Here is a 21,456-nt window from a genome sequence, read left to right as displayed (position 1 = left end):
GGAGTCTTCGCGAGAGGCCTTGTTGTTGTTGTTTAGTCTCCCTATGTGGCATTATAAAATCATGTTATTATAGTACATAACACGCTCTGCAACGGGAAGACTTTGTATTCGTAAAAATAAGGACAGATAATGGAAAATACACATTTCTATTTGCAGGTCAAATAATATCTGTTGACATTTTCAATTAACATCAAACCTCAAGAATGTATACAACTTACTTCCCCACATCAATGCATTTGAGAACTATTCATGGAGTATTTAGAATATAATAACATGAAACAGAGCAGGCTGTTACTATAATAACGTGATTTTATAATTTTATATGTCAAGGCAAGTGATCATGTCTGAACTTCAACTTGATTTTACAGTCATCCCAACACTGTGTACAAATTCTTACTCATGATGACCTTGAACTATAGAATATTTTAATATTCGAGACTTCTACAACAACAACAACAATAATAACAACAACAAAAATTTAGTGCACTATGTTTTGTACAAAAGATAATTAAACTATAGAACACATATTCTAAAATCATTTTTACTGAACACTACATTTGTTTTCTAGATTTAAATAGACTTAAGTCAACATTGTATCTAAACTTTTAATCATGACAGCCTTGGGCTATGAAAGTGTATTTTTAATATTCAAGATTTCTCTGTAAAACTTAATGTGCTATGCCTTAAAGCTTTTGTTAAGCACATCATTGATTTTAACATATGTCCTTTCAAAAGACAAATCCACTGAAGATGACCCATACCAAGGGTCGAAACATGAATGAAAAATGAAAATTTGACTCCCTCATCGTATTGAATAGGAGGACTGTTTTAAAACCTACATTATTGTATAAATGTAATCAGGTTGGCCATGTTGGAGGCTGAGGTAAATGGAGAAAATAAATCTTATTTGCAGCAAGAGCAAAAGTATGAACATGGGATGAACCAGTGTGTCATGTACCTGTAGTTATCAGAACATATATCAACCAGAGGAAAGGCATGCTAAAGAAAAAAATTACCTAACTCCCTAGTCACTTCCCGCCAATATTCAGGCAGGTTATTTTACTTGGGTAGGTAACTTTCTTAGCTCACATGGTATGTAGCAGTAGTGCCATCTATTGGAAGTGAGTGACATAAGAAGAGACAAACCACATCGCGCAACAAACAATAGTCAATGTAATGTTACTGTTGATCTTTTTTACAGCTAAGCTCATGAAAGAATTGTCTTGTAGAAGTCCACCTTTTCAATACATGTTGTGATTTATTAAAAATCAAAATCGAAGTTACATACTAAAATATCGAGACATATTTTACGTATAATATAACAGACATCCTCAGCTGTGCTATCCCTAACATTAAAATTTAAATTAAATCGGTAGAGAAGACTTAAGGCTAAATTTAAAATGCTACATAAAGTGGCTTATAACATTAAAAGAACTATCACAAAATCACACTTGTTTAGATAAAATAAGCACTTCATTGAGATTAACATGTGTTGAGTCATTAAAACATCGTAGTGGGTAAATAACATTGGTCATGTCGGGCTGTTAATTTTTGCAAGCACTCAGGTACACTTGTATTTGTATTCCTAAAACTTGTTTCTTTCTGGGATAAAAGTGCGAATGCTGATTAAGACCATGATTGTGGCTATATAAAATCATGAAAGCTGGGCTTGATTTGTGTGCATCTTGAAGACAGAGTAGAAGATGGGACTTCCAGAGAAAATTCTTCCTGTGGCTGGATATTATGTTTAGTGCAAAAGAAATTCCAGTTGTGGTGGGAGAATAGTCTACTTGTTGTCCACACTTTGCTGCTGACAGCCTAGGTGCTGCAGTATGTTGATCCAGCGATGGCCAAAGCTGCACGTCTAGTGAATATGAAGTTTATAACTTGCAAAATTTTTTATGGCTTTCGATATTGTAAGTCTTCGCGATTAGTTTTCTTCCTACTCTATGATATCAGGGAATCCAATGTAAAAGGAGTCCTTCTTCATCCTTTCATGGTTCCCTCTGGTCTGATTTTCAAGAGATCATTCTTTCTTGATTTTTTCTTATTTTGATAGTCATCTTATCAATTTTCCTTGTTGACATGGGCTGATGACCACATGATTTTTCACCTTAAGATGATCACAACATAAACCACCACCATCACCAGTTAACACGACTGAACAATATTTCCATGTTAGCAATGCTCAGCGTTGATATGGACTAAGCAAGAATAGTCTAAATTCATGAATATCTGTGTTGTGATATCCAGTACAGTAAAACTGTGTAAGATATAAATGATTGGAAATTGTATTCTCTAAAACTTTTGTCATGTAGTATTTATCGATAGAACAACTAATAAATTAACATGGATATTTGGTAATAAAAATTTTGGGAATTTTAGGCCTTTCCCTAAACTGTAATTTCACCTAATGTTAAACACATTATTTATAGCCTAGACTGTAGTGCCTTATTTCCCAACTTTACATATCAGTTTTCATTAAATTCTGTTTAGCCATTGTTAGCAATGCTCAGTATTGATATGGACTAAGCAACAAAAGTAAATATTCATGAATATCTCTGTTATCATACCCGATATGGTAAAACTGTGTATGATATACGTGATCAGAACTAATATTTTCTATAACTTCTGTTATGTAGTATTTACTGATAGGACCACTAATAACATATATGTTTGAGAATTACATTTTAGGCCTTCCCCTAAACCCCTGAACTTCCATTTCACAGAGGGTGACTAAAATAGTCTGGAGTGTTAGTGCCTTACTCCCCAACTTTGCAAGCTGATTTTTGTTAAATTCTGTTTGCCGATTTTCTTGTGGCTTGGCATTGATATAGACTAAACAACAACAATATACGAAGGTCGATGAAATGTAAACAGAATTTTTGTTCCTGAACATCAACAGTTGGAAGGACTGGCCCCGTGCTTCTGCTATGCTTAGGCGGGACTGTTAGAAGTGGGGATAGCGTGCTGTTAGATATTTCCTGTCGTTTCATTAGTAACGCTCACGATGTCGGAGCAACAGGTGCACCCCTCCACTGCGCAATGCATAATTATAAAATTTCTTGCTTGTGAAGGAGTTACAGTGGCGGAAATTTGCCAGAGATTGACTGCAAAGTTTGGTGATCAAACATTGTCAAGGACGCTTGTGTTTGCCTGGCATAAAACGTTCAAGGAAGGATGAGAACATGTGGAAAATCATTGCCGTCCTCAGACCAGCATTACAGATGAAAACATTTGTGTGGTTAAAGGCATTATTGATGACGATCGACGGGCATGAGCGATGCACAAACAATGCTGCTTACTATGTTGAACAAAACGAGGGTTGCATATCACCGCAAAAAAAAAAGACCAACCGATTCAACAGGTCATCCTCCTCCACAACAATGCGTGGTCCCATACTGCAGCTCTGTCTCCAAGTTACAGGAAATGCACTGGACTACACTTGATCAACCTCCTTACAGCCCAGACTTATTGCCCTGCGATTTCTATTTGTTCAGACCGCTTAATTTCCATTTGTTCAGACCGCTTAAAGAAGCTCTAGGAGGACAATGATTTGAAGATGACGAGAGTGTGGAAGACTTCATGTGCAACTGGCTGGTAACACGACCCTGTTCTTTTTACTATGAGGGTATCAAAAAGTGCCCATATGCTGGGACAAATGCATTTCTAAAGCAGGAAACTATGTGGAAAAATAAATTGTAATTGCCTGCATTATTGCAGCTTATTGGGAAGAAGACGTGTATAATGCAGATGAAACAAGTCTATTTTCTTATGCTCTTTCCGATAAAACTTCAAGTTTCCGGGGAGGAAAAAAGTAGCAGAGGAAACATTCCTAAAAAGTGTGTGATGTACTACTCTGCTCAAATACAGTGGGTGAAACATCAAAACCTCTTGTTTTTATAAAGGTTTTTAAAGGTGGTGGTGATGGTGGTGAATATTGTTTTACGAGGAAGTACAACTAGGCAACTATCCTGAATATAACATTAATCAGAGAGAAAAAATGGAAGGGAAGCGACACTTCGAAAAATGAAGATATCGGCCAAAGAAAGCCAAGGGGCATGAAGGGTGTGAAAATGAGATTCCCTAGTCTTTGAATGCTCTAATAGTGTCGGGATCGGAAAAGAACATGATTTGGCCAAGGGAGGTCAGATAGGATAGATGAAAGTGAGGAGCCTGGCACAAGTAAGTGGAAGCAATGCCAGGACTCAGCTAAGAGCCCTGTGGTTGCCAACTCATGCTCCCAAGTTTGGAGCCCCTTTTAGTCACCTTTTATGACAGGCAGGGGATACTGTGATGTTATTCTACCACCCCCACCCACCAGGGCGTCACTGTTTTAAAGGACTGGATGTAAGGAAGTTACCAGTGGAATGGAGAGCTAATAGAAAAGCTTGGATGATATGAGAAATTATAATTGACTGGCTTGTTTCTTTTGATAAGAAAATGAAGAACCAAAATAGGATTGTTTTACTTTTTCTAGACAATGCGACCTCCCATTCTGAATTAAACTTGAAGAATGTCCAGCTAGTGTTATTTCGCCCTGAACACTATCTCTGCCTGTCAACTTCTTGATCAAGGCATCATTTACATTTTCAAAGGCCAGTACAGACAGCTAATACTGAGACGGCTCATTGCAAACCTTGACACTGCATCTTTTGCCTCTGTTTTCATCAAATCTGTCACTATACTGGATGCGATGGGATGGATTGATTTGGCTTGGAAAGCTGCAACAAAAGACACAGTTCAGAACTGTTTCTTCAAGGCAGGATTTTGTGATAACTATCCCAGAAGGGAATTAGGGAAATCAAAAGGAAAAAAGAACTACTACTAGTGTTGATCCGGGGTCTTTTGAACCGTGCAGGGTAGGAAAATGTTGATGCCAGTGAATACACCTTGATTGATAGAAGGATTGAGGAAAATTTAGTGGAATGGTTAAGGATGTGCAAGCAACAGAAATGAAAACTGGTGACATTTTAAAGCTTGGTTGGAAAAGTTTTGTGTTAGGCAGAACTTTAGCTACAAATGTGCTTTATTCTTATGGAAAGAAACCACTTAGAGAAGTTTCAATATGTTTATAAGAATCATCATTACATATTTCTCTTACATGTCATTTTATGGTTTGATAATAACTTACGACTAAAACAGCCCACTATCAACAAGGATGAGTAGGTCCACCTATTCAATGCTGTATATAATGTGTTCATATTATTTGTTACATTGAGACTAGTTTTGACCCTTGTATTGGGTCATCTTCAACCTTCAGGCTGGTGGTAAATCATCAATATGGACCCAAATGAAATTAATTTCATATGACACAGCCCAGTCAAGTTATCTTAGGATTCCTGTATGAAAACAAGTGAGGAAGAAGGTGGTAAAGATGAAAACTCCAGTTTAGATACTTCAGTAACCAACTATGCTTCAGATTATCAAATAGTGGAACAGTTGAAGGCATTTGCTCATTGTTGCAGAGATCCCAAAAGACTTCACTCAATACGACAACTGCAGGCCATTCTGGAGAAGAAGTTAATGAACGTGAAATGTTCTTGACAAACAAGCCTAGTCAAGTTTTTTTAATGGGAAATATGTCCTGAAACAGTGAGAGTTGGTGATTTTGAAGTACAGCTTATAAATCTCACATTATATCCCGTATTGGCTCAACACAACTAAGGTTATATTACAAGGAGATTCCCACCTTCCAATACTTGTACAATTTCTTATAGCTAGTTTATTGTTTACATGACATAATTCAGCTTAATCTCTAAGTGTGATATTAAATAGAACATGTTTCGTTCCAATTATAGAACATCTTCAGCTAAAAGATTTAACAAAAATTGCCAGGACAATTAAAATATATATGATGATTATGATGATGAGCTAAAATGTTCATTCATGTTGGGTTAAAATTTCCAAGTCATTGTCCGAGTTAATGAATAAAATTGGCATAAGGGGTCTTCTTTTAAAGCTGGAGAAGTATGTACTTTTTTGAGTCTTGAAGATAAACTTAAGAATATAAAAGATTTTCTAACATATGATTGTCGGGGGGACTCTTGAGAACAACCGTAGTTGATGTTGAGTCTGAAGTTAGAATGTTGTGATAAATCTGAAACATGAAGAAATTAAGTAAGAAGGAGAAAACCTTGTAAGAATGTATGTTGGTGAAGTGGATGAGATATGAAATTGTTTACTTCTTAGTCGGTCGTGTTGTGTTTAGCGTCCTCCCTTACGCCGTGTCATCAACTGACTAAGTTCTATGTGTGTGAGGAGCTTGTGGTAGGTGAGGGGAAGCAGAAGGAGAAGTAGGGGGAGTAGGGGAAGCAAGGGGAATGCTGTGTGGGATGGAGCTAAGCGAGAGGAAGCATTGTGATAGGCAAGGGGAAGCGTAATGGGAAGTAGGGGGAATGCTGAGAGAAGACGTGTTGGATGTTTTTTGAGATCCTTTTTGATGGCTTTTCTAGATAAATCCAATTTTGTAACCTCTTCTAGCAATATATTGGTATTCTCTGTTATTTTGTTATTATTCTGGCTAGTGTTTTGTTTCTGATCAATCTCAATATAAATATTTTTCAAAATATTCATTAATTTACCTTTGTTTAACATTCACAGAATGGCCAAGTCGTCTTCTATTGTCGTAAAATTAAGTTTATATTCAGTCATATGTAGACTCATGGCCGAGTATTTCCTGTGTTTCTCAGCGTTAATATGTTCTGGTATCTGACTTCCCCTACTTCTCCTTACGCTTCCCCTCACGTACCACAAGTTCCTCGCACACATAGAACTTAGTCAGTTGATGACACGGCGTAAGGGAGGACGCTAAACACAACACGACCGACTAAGAGGTAAAAAATTTCATATATCCTCATACACTTCACCAACATACATTCTTACAAGGTTTTCTCCTTCTTACTTAATTTCTTCATGTTTCAGATTTATCACAACATTCTAACTTCAGACTCAACTTCAACTACGGTTGTTCTCAAGAGTCCCCCCGACAATCATATGTTAGAAAATCTTTTATATTCTTAAGTTTATCTTCAAGACTCAACAAAGTATATACTTCTCCAGCCTTAAAAGAAGACCCCTTATGCCGATTTTATTCATTAACTCGGACAATGACTTGTTGGAAATTTTAACCCAACATGAATGAACATTTTAGCTCATCATCATAATCATCATATATATTTTAATTGTCCTGGCAATTTTTGTTAAATCTTTTAGCTGAAGATGTTCTATAATGGGAATGAAACATGTTCTATTTAATATCACACTTAGAGATTAAGCTGGATTATGTCATTTAAACAATAAACTAGCTATAAGAAAGTGTACAAGTATTGGAAGTTGGGAATCTCCTTGTAACATAACCTTAGTTTTGAGGTACAGTATACAGTAGTAATTTGGGTTGTCTCCAACTAAAAATAAAGGCTTTGGAATTGTTAACATATAGTACAATAAAACTCTATTTTAAATTATCTCTTAAAATATATTTTAGATATTACTCTACATACATGCGAGGGATAAATTGTGCTTGTGTAAGAATCCCCTCCCATTATTGGACTCCTCCTGGATATGAACAAATTTTTGCATCCAGTTAGTGTCCATTTAGTGAGGTTTCACCATGCTTAAAAAATCATCATTGCATATTTCTCTTACATATCATTTTACAGTCTGATATTAACTTACAACTCACTCAGCCTAGTGAGGTTATCTTACGATGTTTTTCTCAAAACAAGTGTATATTTGTAATCTTCATTTTTCTATTGTTCAATATAATTGTATTTGCTCTTTTTTTTTCAGGCTTTGACACGACTGTTGGCAAGCTGGATCATTTGTCATCATCACAAGCTGAATCCGGCTTTGCATCGATGCATTCTTTGCGTAGTTCCAGTCAGAGTTATACAGCTTCATCCATTTCTTCCCAACATTTCAGTTCCTCAGTATCACGGTCCTCTCAACAGAGCAGCGTATCATTTAGTAGTGCCGAATCTAATTCTAGTAAGACATGGCAGGTACATCATAAGTCTAGTACCACTACAACAGAAGCTTCTTCCACTTCTCAGCATCTTTTTTCTTCCTCTGATCTCAAATCTGATTCTGTTTCCACATCGTTTATGCACCACAGTGAATCAACTCTTGCTTCATCGAGTACTATTACTTTAGGTTCAGACTCCATGATCAGCACTGGGTCAGGAGATGATTCGTTTTCACTCCTTGATAAGGATGGACCTAGCAGTCTTTCTCCTGTCCATGATTCATCCACTGGCGGTCCTCCAGCACTTCCACAGAAAACGCGTTCCAAGAAACGAAGAGACCGTCAAGTTTCGCAATATGACAATGTTCCATCTGATGACACTGATCAACAGGAATCTCACATCGTTAGCTGCAGCTTGCATCAATCAGAATCTAGTAGCCGGAGCCCAGAAAATAAGCCGCCACCTCTTCCACTTAAAAAGAAACATAGTAAGTATTTATTTGTACAATTTTTTTTCTTTTCCTTTGAATTTTGCTGTCTTTAGCAGTGGTATTAGATATCCTTCTGTAATAGCATATAAAACTTTACCATATTTACGAACAAATAGAACCCTCAGCTGGTAATCATATTACAGTATTTCACAAATATGCTGGAAGGGTCATGTATGTATCTGATCAAGATTTTGAAGATCGTAGCAACGGAAATTTTCATAAATGTGGTTGATAGTATTGATAAAATCACTTCATCATGTCTGTTATAGTTATTTCAAAATCATTGTCATGTTTGTTTACTGAGCTCCATTACATAAATCTGAGACACTAGTTTGAAATTCAGTAGAGTATTGCATAAAGATGAAGCCTCCATGGCTCAGGTGACAGCACATCGGCCTCTCACTGCTGGGTTCCGTGAATCAAATCCTGGTCACTCCATGTGAGAATTGTGCTGAACAAAGCAGAGGTGGAGCAGGTTTTTCTTCGGGTACTCTGGTTTTCCATGTCATATTTAATTCCAGCAGCACTCTCCAATATTTCATTTCATTTCATCTGTCAGTCATTAATCATTGCCGCAGAAGAGTGTGACAGTACAATTCCTATCCTCGCTGTTAAATGTTGGGCTTCATTCATTCCATTACTAACCCAGTTGAATGACTTGAAACAGGCTGTAGATCGCTTAAGGATGATATAGTTAGTGGTCTGTTTTTCATTATCCACTGAGTAAGAGTACTGGTATACTGTAAAGAAAGATAACATATTTTTTATATTTGTAGTCTTGCAAAAATATTTGAATGAATCAACAAGAGAAGATTTTGGCATACCATTTTTGACTATGTCTACATTTCAACTCACCACCTCCATTTTCTTTGCATTTGTTACATCATCATCATCATCATCATCATCATCATCATCACCATCGTCATCATCAATTTCCCTCATTCATCTCCCTCCTGGATTGGGATGTTTATGACACCTTTCCTTCTTCCTTTATCTGACCACCATTGTTCCTCCTTAACAGTGTTCCAATCCAGCTTCTTCTAATCATACTATTCTTGATTGTATTCATCCATCTTAGTTTGGGTCTCCCTCTTGCCCTCCCTGTTCGTTGGGATTTCCAACATCTGCTTCGGTATCCTTCCCTCTTCCATCTTAACATATCCAAATCATCAAAGTTTATACCTCTCCATTCTGTCAAAAAGCTTTTCAACTCTTATTGTCTCCCTGACATCCTCATTTGTTATTCCGTCCTTTCTTGTGTTTCCTATCATCTTAAAAATTTAATTTCACTGGCTTGTATTTTATTCTCCTGTATTTTTGTCAGTGTCCAGGTCTGTCCATATTGAGCAGTATTCATCTTATACATTACCTCTTTACACTTCATTGGTACTTCCTTCCTCCACACCAGGTTTCTCACTCTCTGGTAGAGTGCATTTCCATGTTGAAGCCTTTCGCTGATCTCCATGTCCAGCCCTGCATCCTGCACCAGTTTGCATCCCAAGTACTTGAAGCTCTCCACAATTTCAAGGTTTTGTCCCTTTATTTTTATAAATTCTTTCTCCTCTAGTCAGCAACCATTGCCGTACTCTTTTCCACACTGATTTTTATTCCATAATTTTTAATAATCTCACTCAGCAAACCGGTAAACTAAAAGTGATCACCGACATAATGGACCAACACAAAATTCTTATCATGGGATTACAGGAAATTAGAAACACTGACCAGGATGCCTTGGAATCTCAAGGGTACAGACTTTATAAAGGTATACCCGGGAAGAGAGTGATGAAGAATGTCCCACAATTTGGAACAGGATTTTTGGTCAGCCTTAAAATAATAAACTCAGTTCAAGAATTCAGATCACAGTCTCCACGACTCTCAACGCTCACCTTAAAGGTATCTAATAAAATCTATACTATAATAAATGCCCATGCTCCCACTAATGATAAAAACAACTCCTCAAAAGACCAGGAGGAAACAGGAGAATTTTGGGACCTATTGGACCAGACCATAGATAACATCCCCAAACACCATATAAAATTATTAATAGGCGACTTCAACGCTCAACTAGGCAGAGAAAGAAAATACCGTGACATCATCGGAAAATGGCCAGCACACAAGAAAACAAATAAAAATGGAGAGAGACTAGTTGACCTGTGTAGAAACCATAATTTAATCTCAAAATCTACATGTTTTAAGAGGAAACCTCAAAAACTCAAAACATGGAAACACCCTGACTACACTAAAGGAGAATGGCAACTGGACCACGTCTGCATGGACAAATACCACCACAAAGAGATCTATAACGTCAAAGTCCTCCGAGGAATAGACACAGGTTCAGATCACTACGTAGTTAAAATTAAAATTAAACTCACTCCCCAGAGGAGACAACAAAAGCAAGCCCTTAAAACTAAAAGAAAAATAGATCCTACCCAGCTAATCAACAACAAAAATTACCAGAAAGCAACTGAAAAAATAAAAATCACAGACAAACTTGAAGACTTAGTACACAACCTTAAACAAATTGCAGAAGACCTAGCTCCAATTAAACCACGTAAAAAACACCAATGGTGGAACAGTGAATGTGATGAAACAGTGGAGAAAAGACATCAGGCATGGCTATTACATCAGTCCCAAAAGACAGAAATATCCTATCAAAAGCTAGTAAAACAGAGAAAAGAAACTACCCAAGTCTTAAGAAGAATAAAAAGACAACATCATAAGGACACCCTGCAGTTAATTGAAGAACAGTTCAGTAAAACTAAATCAAGGGACTACTACAAAACCTTCAGAAAGCAGCTCCAAAAATATGAACCCCCAACCCTACTGATGAAGGATGAAGATGGTAAGCTGGCCCATAACAATAAAGACAATGCAGAAATTCTGGCTGAACATTTCAACAAGCTTTTAAATTGTGAGGAACCTACAGAACTCCTTCATTTGGACACCAACACCCCGATAAAAACATCACCAGAAAACATCAATCCCCCCACAATAAAGGAAGTCTACCAAGCTCTGAATAAATTAAAAAACTACAAAGCGCCAGGAGAAGATCAGACCTTTGCGGAAATCTGGAAATATGCAGGAACCTCAGCAAAAGTTGCCCTCCATCAACAACTTGTCTCTATCTGGATTAAAGAAGAACTACCAGAACACTGGACAACAGCCCTCATTCATCCTCTGCACAAAAAAGGGGACAAAACCGACCCTAATAACTACAGGGGAATCTCGCTCCTAGACATAACATACAAAATATTTTCAATAATCATCCTTAATAGGATAAGTTTACAACTTGAGAAAGAACTAGGAGAATATCAAGGAGGTTTCAGACCCTGGAGGAGCTGTCCTAATCAGATCATGAGTCTTAAGTTGATAATGGACTATAACAGAAGAAGAAACAGAGATATGGTGATAACATTTGTAGATTTCAAGAAAGCTTATGATTGCATCCATAGAGAATCTCTGTTTAAAATTTTAAGACACCTTGGACTACACCCCAAATTAATAAACATGATAAAATTGACTCTCACCAATACCAAGTCAAAAGTGAAGTTTAGGGGTGAAACATCAGAGACATTTGAAATTAAAACTGGACTACGGCAGGGAGATGGGCTCTCACCACTATTATTTAACTGTGCTCTAGAAATGGTAATGAGGGAATGGTTTAGAAAATGTCCCCCCAAAATAAAGATTGGCCGAAAAATCAAAACAAATTGCCTGGGTTTTGCTGACGATTTAGCATTACTAGCAGTGGACATAAAAGAAGCAAAAACCCAGATATCAGAACTTCAAAACATTGCAAATAAAATTGGCCTCAAAATATCATTTGAAAAAACAGAAATTATGCCCCAAAAACCAACACAGCTAAAAGAAGTCATCATAAATGGTAATAAAATCAAAATAGTAACTCAGTTTAAATATCTTGGAGAAGTAATAACACATAACTTAAATGAAAAAATCTCAATCCAAGTAAGAACAAATAGATTAGCTAAAGCACAAAAATTAACATGGGATATCTACAAAAAGAAATGTCTATCAATAAATACAAAAATAAAACACTACAACACAGTTATAAAACCGGAAGCTACATATGCAGCAGAAACACTCTTTTACCTGAATAAACAATCAAAGACTGACAGACTTCAGAAAATTGAAAGGAGGATTGGAAGAACCTGTATCAACAAAAAATATCAGAAAGATGGACAGTGGCGGTTAATACCTAACAAAGTCGTGTACAAAGAGCTAGAACCCATTACAGATACTATGCGTAAGAGGAGACTGGGATTCTTTGGACATATCATGAGGATGCAGGACTCGAGACTTCTGAAACAACTAGTACAACACAATCTCGTCTCAAAAAATACCACAACAGGATGTAAATGGATCAGAGAAGTAAGAGAGGATCTGAAGGAAATAGGCCTTACAACAGAAGACACCAAAAATAAGATAAAATTGAATACAAAACTCAAGAATACAAACCTCCGCTTTACCCTTACACAAAACAAACCAACAACACGCACATTTTCAACTGAGGAAAGAGCACGAAGATCGGAGCGTCTGAAGAAGTACTGGGAGGACCGCAAAGCCCGAACAATCCCTTCAAAGAGACCTGAACGACGGACTGACTAAAGTGATCCTATGTGGTCATAAAAGAAGAAGAAGAAGAAGAAGAAGAAGAAGAATCTCACTCAGCATCAAGTTAATCTTGTACCTCCTCTCTGTTTGCTTCTTACACTAAAGTATCAATTGCAAACACCTCCCTGTCCTCATATTTTACCTTTGTCTCCTTCATAATTTTGTTCATAACCATTATGAATAACAGTAGTGACAGCACACTTCCTTGTCGTAGCCCAGTTCCATTCAAAAACCACTCTGTTCTCCTCACATGTGTCTGGACACTGCTGCAACAATTTTTGTTAATTTTTTTTTGCTAGTGGTTTTAGGTCGCACTGACAGAGATAGGTCTTATGGCGACGATGGGATAGGAAAGGACTAGGAGTGGGAAGGAAGCTGCTGTGGCCTTAATTAAGGTACAGCCCCAGCATTTTCCTGGTGTGAAAGTGGGAAACCATGGAAAACCATCTTCATGGCTGCCGTCAGTGGGATTCAAACCCACTATCTCCCGGATGCAAGCTCACAGCTGCGGGCCCCTAACCGCACGGCCAACTCGCCTGTTTTTTTGTTAATCGCTTGCAAATATTCTATCATTGGTTTTCCGAATCCTTTCTATCACATTACTTCCCATACCTGTGCTCTGGGTATGAAGCCTTTTTCTAAATTGAGAAATATCATCACCATATCTCTTCCATATTCCTCATGTTTTTCCATTAACTGCCTCATACTGAAGACGGGGTCTGGTGTTGATCTTCCATTTCAAAAGCCATATTGCTCTTCTTGTAATTGTCCTTCCACTTTTCTTCTCATTCTATTTTCTAGTACCCTTTCAAATATTTTTGCTATCTGAGATATGAGTGTAATTCCTCGATCTTATTCCCCTTCTTAAATATAGGTATTATTACTCCTTTACTCCAGTCATTTGGTACCGACTTTTCTTTCCAAATGCATCTACATAGCCTACACAATCATTGTAGATCAATGGGTCCTGCAGCTTTATTTCCACACACAATTCATCCAAACCTACTGCTTTTCCCACTTCCATTCATTTGACAGCAGTTTTCATCTCCTCCATTGTGATATCACTCTTGGATTCTGTCTCCTCACACTCTACTTCTATCACCTCATTTACACCCCTTCAGGCATTCAGGAGTTCATGAAAGTAATCTTTCAGTCTTTTCCTCTGGTTATGTTATTACAGCATCCTTTTATTGCTATGTACAGTACATCCTTTTCCAACTTTCATATAAATTCTTCCCACTTTTCTTTTTTCCTTCACTTACTACTTTTTTGCACGTTCTTTTCATTTCCTGATACTTGCTTCTCCTTTCTACCATTTTATCCCTATTTCATAAATGCCCTGCTTTCTTGTTTTTCACTGCTTCCTTTACCCTTTCATTCCACCATGGGGTCTCTTTATCTTTCACACTTTCAGCTATTCTGCCACAAGTACCCTCTGCACAGATACAAATGCCTTCTTCAAGATGTCCCATTCCACTTCCACACTCCCCACCTCACTTCTGGGTATGTGTTGTTTCAATTCATTTTGGAATTTTTCTTCTGCTTCCATATTTTTTGTTTTCCATACTTTCCTCTTATTTCTTTCATTTCAACTATTTTTCCTACTTTCATTTTTGCTACCAATACTCTCTGGACTCCATCAAAGGCTACTTCTGGCAATGCTGTTATATCTAACAGCTGTATACGATTTGCTCTTTCCACTAAGAAGTAATGAGTTACTCAGTTCAACTTGAGCAAGCAACCACAGTGGACGTGTCAAATGGTGAGTGCGGAGTAACATGGTAGGCATTGAGCAATACCGGGCGACAATTGGGAACTGGCAGCGAAGGGAGAAGACGACGGAAGGATATGTGGCGAACAAGGGAGAGCTGGGGAAGATGGGCGAGGCTATTATGGTAGCGGCGGTGATAACCATGTTACTAATTATAGGAGGCGTGGAGATGAATCCGGGCCCAAACATGAGCTGGGAAGACTGGGAGAAGATTAAGGAACTCATAGGGGATGCTGTTAAAGAACATGCTGGAGACGGACTGGTAAAGGAAATGAGAAAGGAACAAGCTAAGGGATTTGAAGATATGAAGGCATGGTTCAAGGAACATTTGGGAGTCATGGTAAAAAAAAATAGAAACTAATGAGAGTGCAACTGGAGTGCTAAAGGATCAGGTAAAAAATCTGGAAAAGGAGATGGTCTCTTTGAAGGAGTTAGGTAACGTTACCCAAGAAAGGATGAAGAAATATATATATATATGGTATACAGGAAGAACGGAGTGAAAATAAAGTGAACCTTATATATAAAGTGTTGGACCTCATCCAAAATAAAATGAAAATCAATTTTAGTGAAGCTGACTTTGACGATGTTGAAAGAGTAGGTAGAGTGAAAGGTAAGAGACCAATTAAAGTGAAGTTAAATTCAACCATAATGCCGGAAATAGTGTTAAAAAGCGCAAGGAACTTACAAGGTGAAAAGATTTGTTAAGAGAAGGGATCGAGAACATGAAAATTCTAAAGAAACATCTAGGTAGAGGTAGACAGCAAGGTCTTAGAACATTTATTAATGACCAGAGGCTGGTGGTATCAAATGGTGTCTGGTGGCGAGTTTGGTCTGTGTGAAAATTAAAAGGAATGGAGGAAGAGCTCAATCAGGAAGAGGACAGAGCGAAGTGGCCAAAAGACAGGCAGGAGAATGCCCAAGAGGAGGGAGGAAACACAGTAACGTTGGCCGAGGCGTTGAGTCAAGAAATCAGTGCAGTGCAGTGTAGTGTGAGTGAAAAATCAAGTTCACAGGTTCAGGAAGTGCTGGCAGATAATGTTTTTAAAGAAAAACGGATACAATGATTGTTGACCTGAGCGAGGATTAGAAAGGGAGAGACTCTATGTTGAAGGGGAGAAGCAAGAGCCTGAAGGACCTGTGAGGAAAACAAAAAAAATAAAGGCCTAGAAGATAGGGAAAGGATGACAATAAAATGTCAATGATGGAATGGAGACAGAAGGAGAGAAGGAGAGAGTGATGAGAAGCAAGAACAAAGATGGCAGCTGGGAAGGTAGGGAAAAAGGGTTGTAACTAGACTGGAAGATAGGCTTTGTTAATATTGAAAGATAATTGGGTAAAATAGGTAATATAGAAGTGAAAAATTTAATAGGAAGTTTTGACATTGTAGCACTTTTGGAAACATGGCTAGAAGGCAGGGAGATAACTTGGAGGGATTTACGGTAAGGCATAAGCCAAGAAAAAGATTAAACAAAATGGGCCGTTCGCTGCGCTATTTTTAAACAGAACACTTACAGAAAAAAGGTTTTTTTTTCTTTTCGTATTTTCCTAATGAACTGAAACTTTTTTTTTTTTAAAGGTCAGTGACATTCAGCACCATTGCACCATTTTTTAACTCAAGTTTGGTAAACTAGCACACGTTACTGTGATATATCTCCAAACATGGAACTGGACACATTGCAGGCTGTCCTCGGCAATTCTTATGAAAAATACTGTCTGTTTTCTCTTGCACAGTCCCTTTCCTTTCTTTGAACAGTTTGCTAGTAATATGGAACAAACAACACAATTAGGTTTGTGACTCTTGTCCTGCTGCTCCCCAAGAAAGTGCCTCTCCGCCAGGCATGCTTGAGGTATGTAATCAGGTCTTCCTCGTTTCGCCGTCAGACTGCGCTGATACTCTCATATAAGTTCCATTATGACAGAATTTCTAAAGTCAAAAGCACTAATTGCCCTTTTTTGAAGCTTATTTTACAATATTTTTCCATTAGTTAGTGCAGTTTCAATGTCATCACTAAAATCCCGCTAGTCCGATACAAAATGAAGATCTTCCTCTTTGGCACTTTCTTTCAAACAGTCACTATGCACATCATCACTTGTTTCATTCTCCAAATTTACTGAAAGTTCTGAATCAGAATCGGCCACTAAAAGTTTAACGATTTCTTCACTGTCATTACTAATGTTGTTCTGCGCGCTCATAGCTGCTGAGTGAAGCTTGCTATCAGCCAGAAAGCTGACAGGAATGTTGGCGGGCGGGCAGAAGATAACAAATAAACATAGGTCCAGTATTGGCGGCAAAGTTTTAAAACAATGCTTAGTACATATTCAATACATGACTATAGATGTTTGTATTATTAAATGCGCCTTTATTAAAAAAGCACGCGGAAACTATAGCAGGAAAGTACCAAGTCGACAAAAGTTGATTACCGCAATGAATGCTATAGGGAAGTAAGTCGACAAAAGTCGACTTCTGCAGCAAAAGAGTTAACATGGGTAGAGAGGCAGGGAGAGAGAAACATGTGTGCTTGGCTTTTGCCTACTGTCACCCCAAAGGATCTCCATATGCAAACAATAAGAGGGATGTATGAGGAAGACGGAGTATTATTACTTGGGAGATTGTAATGCCAGAATAGGTGATCAAAGTCCAAGGTTTAGCAAAGAAGGTGAGTTGACAGTATGGTTAGGAAGAAGAAGTAATGATAAGGTAATTTATAGCTATGTTGGAAAACTTTTAGAATTCTGTGAAGTTGGGAATTTCTTCATCTTGAACAGTTACTGCGAGGTGGACAGAGAAGGCAAAATGGCCTATATTACTGAACAAGGGGGGAGTGTTATTGACATAATACTGAGTTCGGAAGACATGCTAGAGAATATCAAAAGTATAGGGGTGTAGGACTGGATTGAATCGCACCACGCTCCGGTATGGGTTAGATTAGTGAGAAGGAGAGAGGAAGTTAAGGAGGAAGGTAGAAAAAGGACTGTAGAGTGGAGTAGTGGTTATACTAAATATATATGGACAGAGAACTCAAAAGGAGAGCTAGACGTACTTATGGATAAAGAAATACAATTAATTAGAATTGACTGGGAATGGGCTCTGGAGGAAAATAATATAGATAGAGCATTGGAGCTAATAGAATATCCCATAAGTAGAGTGGCACGGGCAGTCGAACGTAGCAGAAGGAAAAAAGTTGGAAGGTGAAGGTTGGTATAACAAAGAATGTGAGGCTTACAGAAAGGCAGCAATAAGGGCATTAAAAGAATATGGAGCGAATGAAGGGAGCAAAGAATGAGAAGTATTTTGCAGGTTGAGGAAGAGTACAAGAGTAAAATCGCGGAGAGGAAGAAGCAGTGGATGAAGGATCAATCAGAGCTAATAAATAGGGAATGCAGAACAAATCAAGTTGAAGGAATATGGAAGAGAATAAATATTATTACCATAATAAATTAGGGAAGGGCCTCAAGAAAATGAATATTGATTATGTTCAGTGGGTGACACATTTTAGCGAGTTATTAGGAGGAAGAGACAAATGGGAGTATAAGGAAAGAAGACAGGTCATGTGGTCTAATATGAAAGTATGTAAGGATATATGAACTAGGTAAGGAATTCACACTAGAAGTAGTACAGAGGGTGATTGGTAAAATTATGATGAAATCAGCAGGGGGCAGGGGGGGGGGGGGGGAGGAATGGTATCAGCAACGTATTTTGGAAACAAATATATACAAACAGATGGGGAAGGGTATTGTTAAACTATTCAATAGGATTTTTAATGGGTGAAGGTACCGAAGGAATGGGAATATGGGATTATTTGCCCAGTATATAAAAAGAAAGGGAATAGAAACCTACCTAACAACTATCGAGGAATAACTCTCTTAGAATCATTGAGTAAAATTTATACTGGAAACTAAGGGATTGGTCTGAAAATAATGATATAATTTCTAAATTTCAAGGAGGATTCAGAAAAGGGAGGCAAACAATAGATAATATCATGATTGTGATGTTGATAGCAGAAAAATACATGGTTCGGGAAAGAGGTAGCATATTTCTGGCAGCGATCGATTTTGAGAAAGCTTTTGACACCGTGAGTAGAAGAGCGTTAACAGAAAAATTAGGGAGGGTGGGAGTGGACAGGCACGGAGGGGCAAAGTGGGCTGTTCCAGCGGTGAGAAATATAGAGATTCCAGGTCTGATACTCGCAGACGATATTCTGTTAATGACCCTAACAAGGGGGGAACTGCAGAAAAGTATGGATAAATTAGCGGAATACACAAAGGAGTGGTCGTTAAGTCAGTTGTAACAAATTCAAGGTAATGATTTTAAGTAAAAGGAAGAGGACAAAAAAGTAAGGGAATGGATGATCCAGGGGGTAAGAATAGAGGAAGTAGATAGATTAGAATACCTAGGAGTACTGCTAAATAGCAGAGGAGGATGGAATGATCACATCAAGAGGTGCAAAGTGAGAGGGGCTGCAGCTCACGCTGCAATGAAAATTCTGGTTGCAAAATACCCAAGGATAAGGTATAAAATACTGAGATTAGTACTAAAAACACTAGTTAAAAAGCAGTGCTTTATATGGGGTAGAATTATGGGGATTAGAAAAGTCAAGGGTTAGCTTGAACCAAATAATACATAAATTCAGCAAGACAGTTATGAGATTACCGCAATGTACAGCCAATGTGGGGGCATTAATAATATACGGAGAGTTTATAGAGGTAGATTGCGTTAAAAGAGTAATGAATTATTGGTCCAGACTCAGAAGGGGCGAAGGCAGAATTTTGGTGCAGGAAGTATATAAACAAGAATTGAAAGGCATGTATGATGATTGTTGGCTAGCAAAAATGTTGAGAATCTGGGTATGGGATATATTTGGTGGAAGGTATAGAAGGGAAAAAATAGCAGAACACAGGGCCATGATAATAAGAATTAAGGACATACAGATGCAGAATGGTTAGAAGAAAGAAGGGAAAGGCCTTCGCTCAGTCTATTCTATAAGGTTTACTAAATCTCTAAATTAAGCATAAGATTCGGTGAAGGAAGATTAAAAGGCGGGATATTATGGTGGCTGATGAGGATACATAGAAATAAGGGATGGATAATGAGTAAAGAGAGTTCGCAATGTATTCTCTGTGAGGAAATGACTGATGATCTGCATTTACTTTGTTCTTGTACAGAGACAGAGAAGTTAAGGGCAATGTTCCAAAGCGTGAAGCAACAAGAAATGTGTAGGCAAAATGATGAAAGGAAAATCTAAGTGTGGATAGCAAGACAAAGGAGAAACGAAGGCAGATTGAATAAGTTCCTTTGTGCAGTTAAAAAGGTATGCTTAAGGAAAGTGAGAGGTAGTGTATGATGTAATTAAGCAAACTCATACGGAACCTGGAATGTAAATAGTGGAGTAGCCAGCATAAGTAGGTTAGTAGTTGATTGGCACTCAGCAATTTAAAAATGTTATGATAACGTCGGTGTGTAGTGGTAACCTCTACCAGACATGCTGACAGGGCAGGATGTAGAACTACTGTAAGTCTATACATGGTTGCACAATCTTTCCTCTTTCACTATCCATCGACTTAGTAATTTGCCGTTTACCTTACTTTAAGATTTATCCTTTTATTTTATGTAACCTCAGCAGATTACATAACATTTCCCAGTCATCTGGTCAGCACCAGACCCTACCCAGAAGTAAGAACTTCTGGTATAAGTGGTTATTATTTTATTATCATTCCTATTAGTTCGTAATCATTATAGGCCCGTGAGCAGCCTCACATTTGCCGGTAATTTTTCTATTAGTTCAAAATCCATATTGTCTCGCAAGTAGCCTCACTTTTCCTGGCAATTATAGTTCACCTGGTTATCACAGGACTCCCACGGACGGTGTTTATTGCAGGGGGACCTCACTATTATTGTTGTGAGCAGCCTCGCAGCATTGGGCTTTGCCAGGCAGTGACCACCGCGTAGGGGGTCCTACACACTCGTAATAGCTTGTGTATTACTAATAACTGTATTTTAGTTCCTTCGGGCTAGCGGCACTCCGGTAGTGCGTTGACCATGAGCCTTTTTTTCTTTACAACTCTAATTTAACTATTACTATCATTGTGATTAATATTCAGTTCTTCAGTTGCTTGGTTGTTATGCATTTGAACACTGTAATGGGCAAAGGCCTGTAAAGTTCAAAGTCAATAATGAGTTACTGTCTTTGCCCTTCTGTTTCCCTATCCATATCTTGTATTGTTTCTGCTATTCTTCTTGCTCAAGCACATATTGCCCACACTTAACCCATTTTTCACACAAAAATCCACAAACCTCTCTCCCTGTTCATTCCTCTTTCCATATACAGAAGGTCCAGTTATTTCTTCCCTTCCTTTTCTGCCACACACCTTCATTGCATTAAAGTCTCCCGTGTGACAGTCACTTCCATATCCTTTATTTCTCTCTCCAGTGTCTCCAGGAATTTGTCCATATCCTCTTCTGTGCATCCAATCTGGTGTGCATACACTTGGATGAAATCCTTTTCTCTATTCTCTGTCCTTACTGTATGTTTGTTATTCTATCACTTATGTAGTCCACTTTATCTACATACTTGTCCAAGATCTTGTTGGCTATTATC

At 38.0% G+C, this 21,456-nt stretch overlaps 1 protein-coding gene across 1 annotated transcript in view; it reads left to right on the top strand.

Annotated features, from left to right (window-relative positions):
- The window catches only part of C3G (C3G guanyl-nucleotide exchange factor), a 426,509-nt gene that overhangs the window by 239,423 nt on the left and 165,630 nt on the right, over nt 1–21,456 (top strand). Inside the window, exon 8 of the mRNA XM_068226676.1 lies at nt 7,792–8,454. Within this exon, the coding sequence (XP_068082777.1) occupies nt 7,792–8,454 (663 nt within the window). The remainder of the gene's footprint in view (nt 1–7,791; nt 8,455–21,456) is intronic.

This window comes from Anabrus simplex, chromosome 3 (assembly GCF_040414725.1).
Source record: "Anabrus simplex isolate iqAnaSimp1 chromosome 3, ASM4041472v1, whole genome shotgun sequence".
Classification (NCBI taxonomy): Eukaryota; Metazoa; Arthropoda; class Insecta; order Orthoptera; family Tettigoniidae; genus Anabrus; species Anabrus simplex.
The sequence above is the reverse complement of the archived record's forward strand: the minus strand, read 5'-3'. Positions and strand labels throughout refer to the sequence as shown.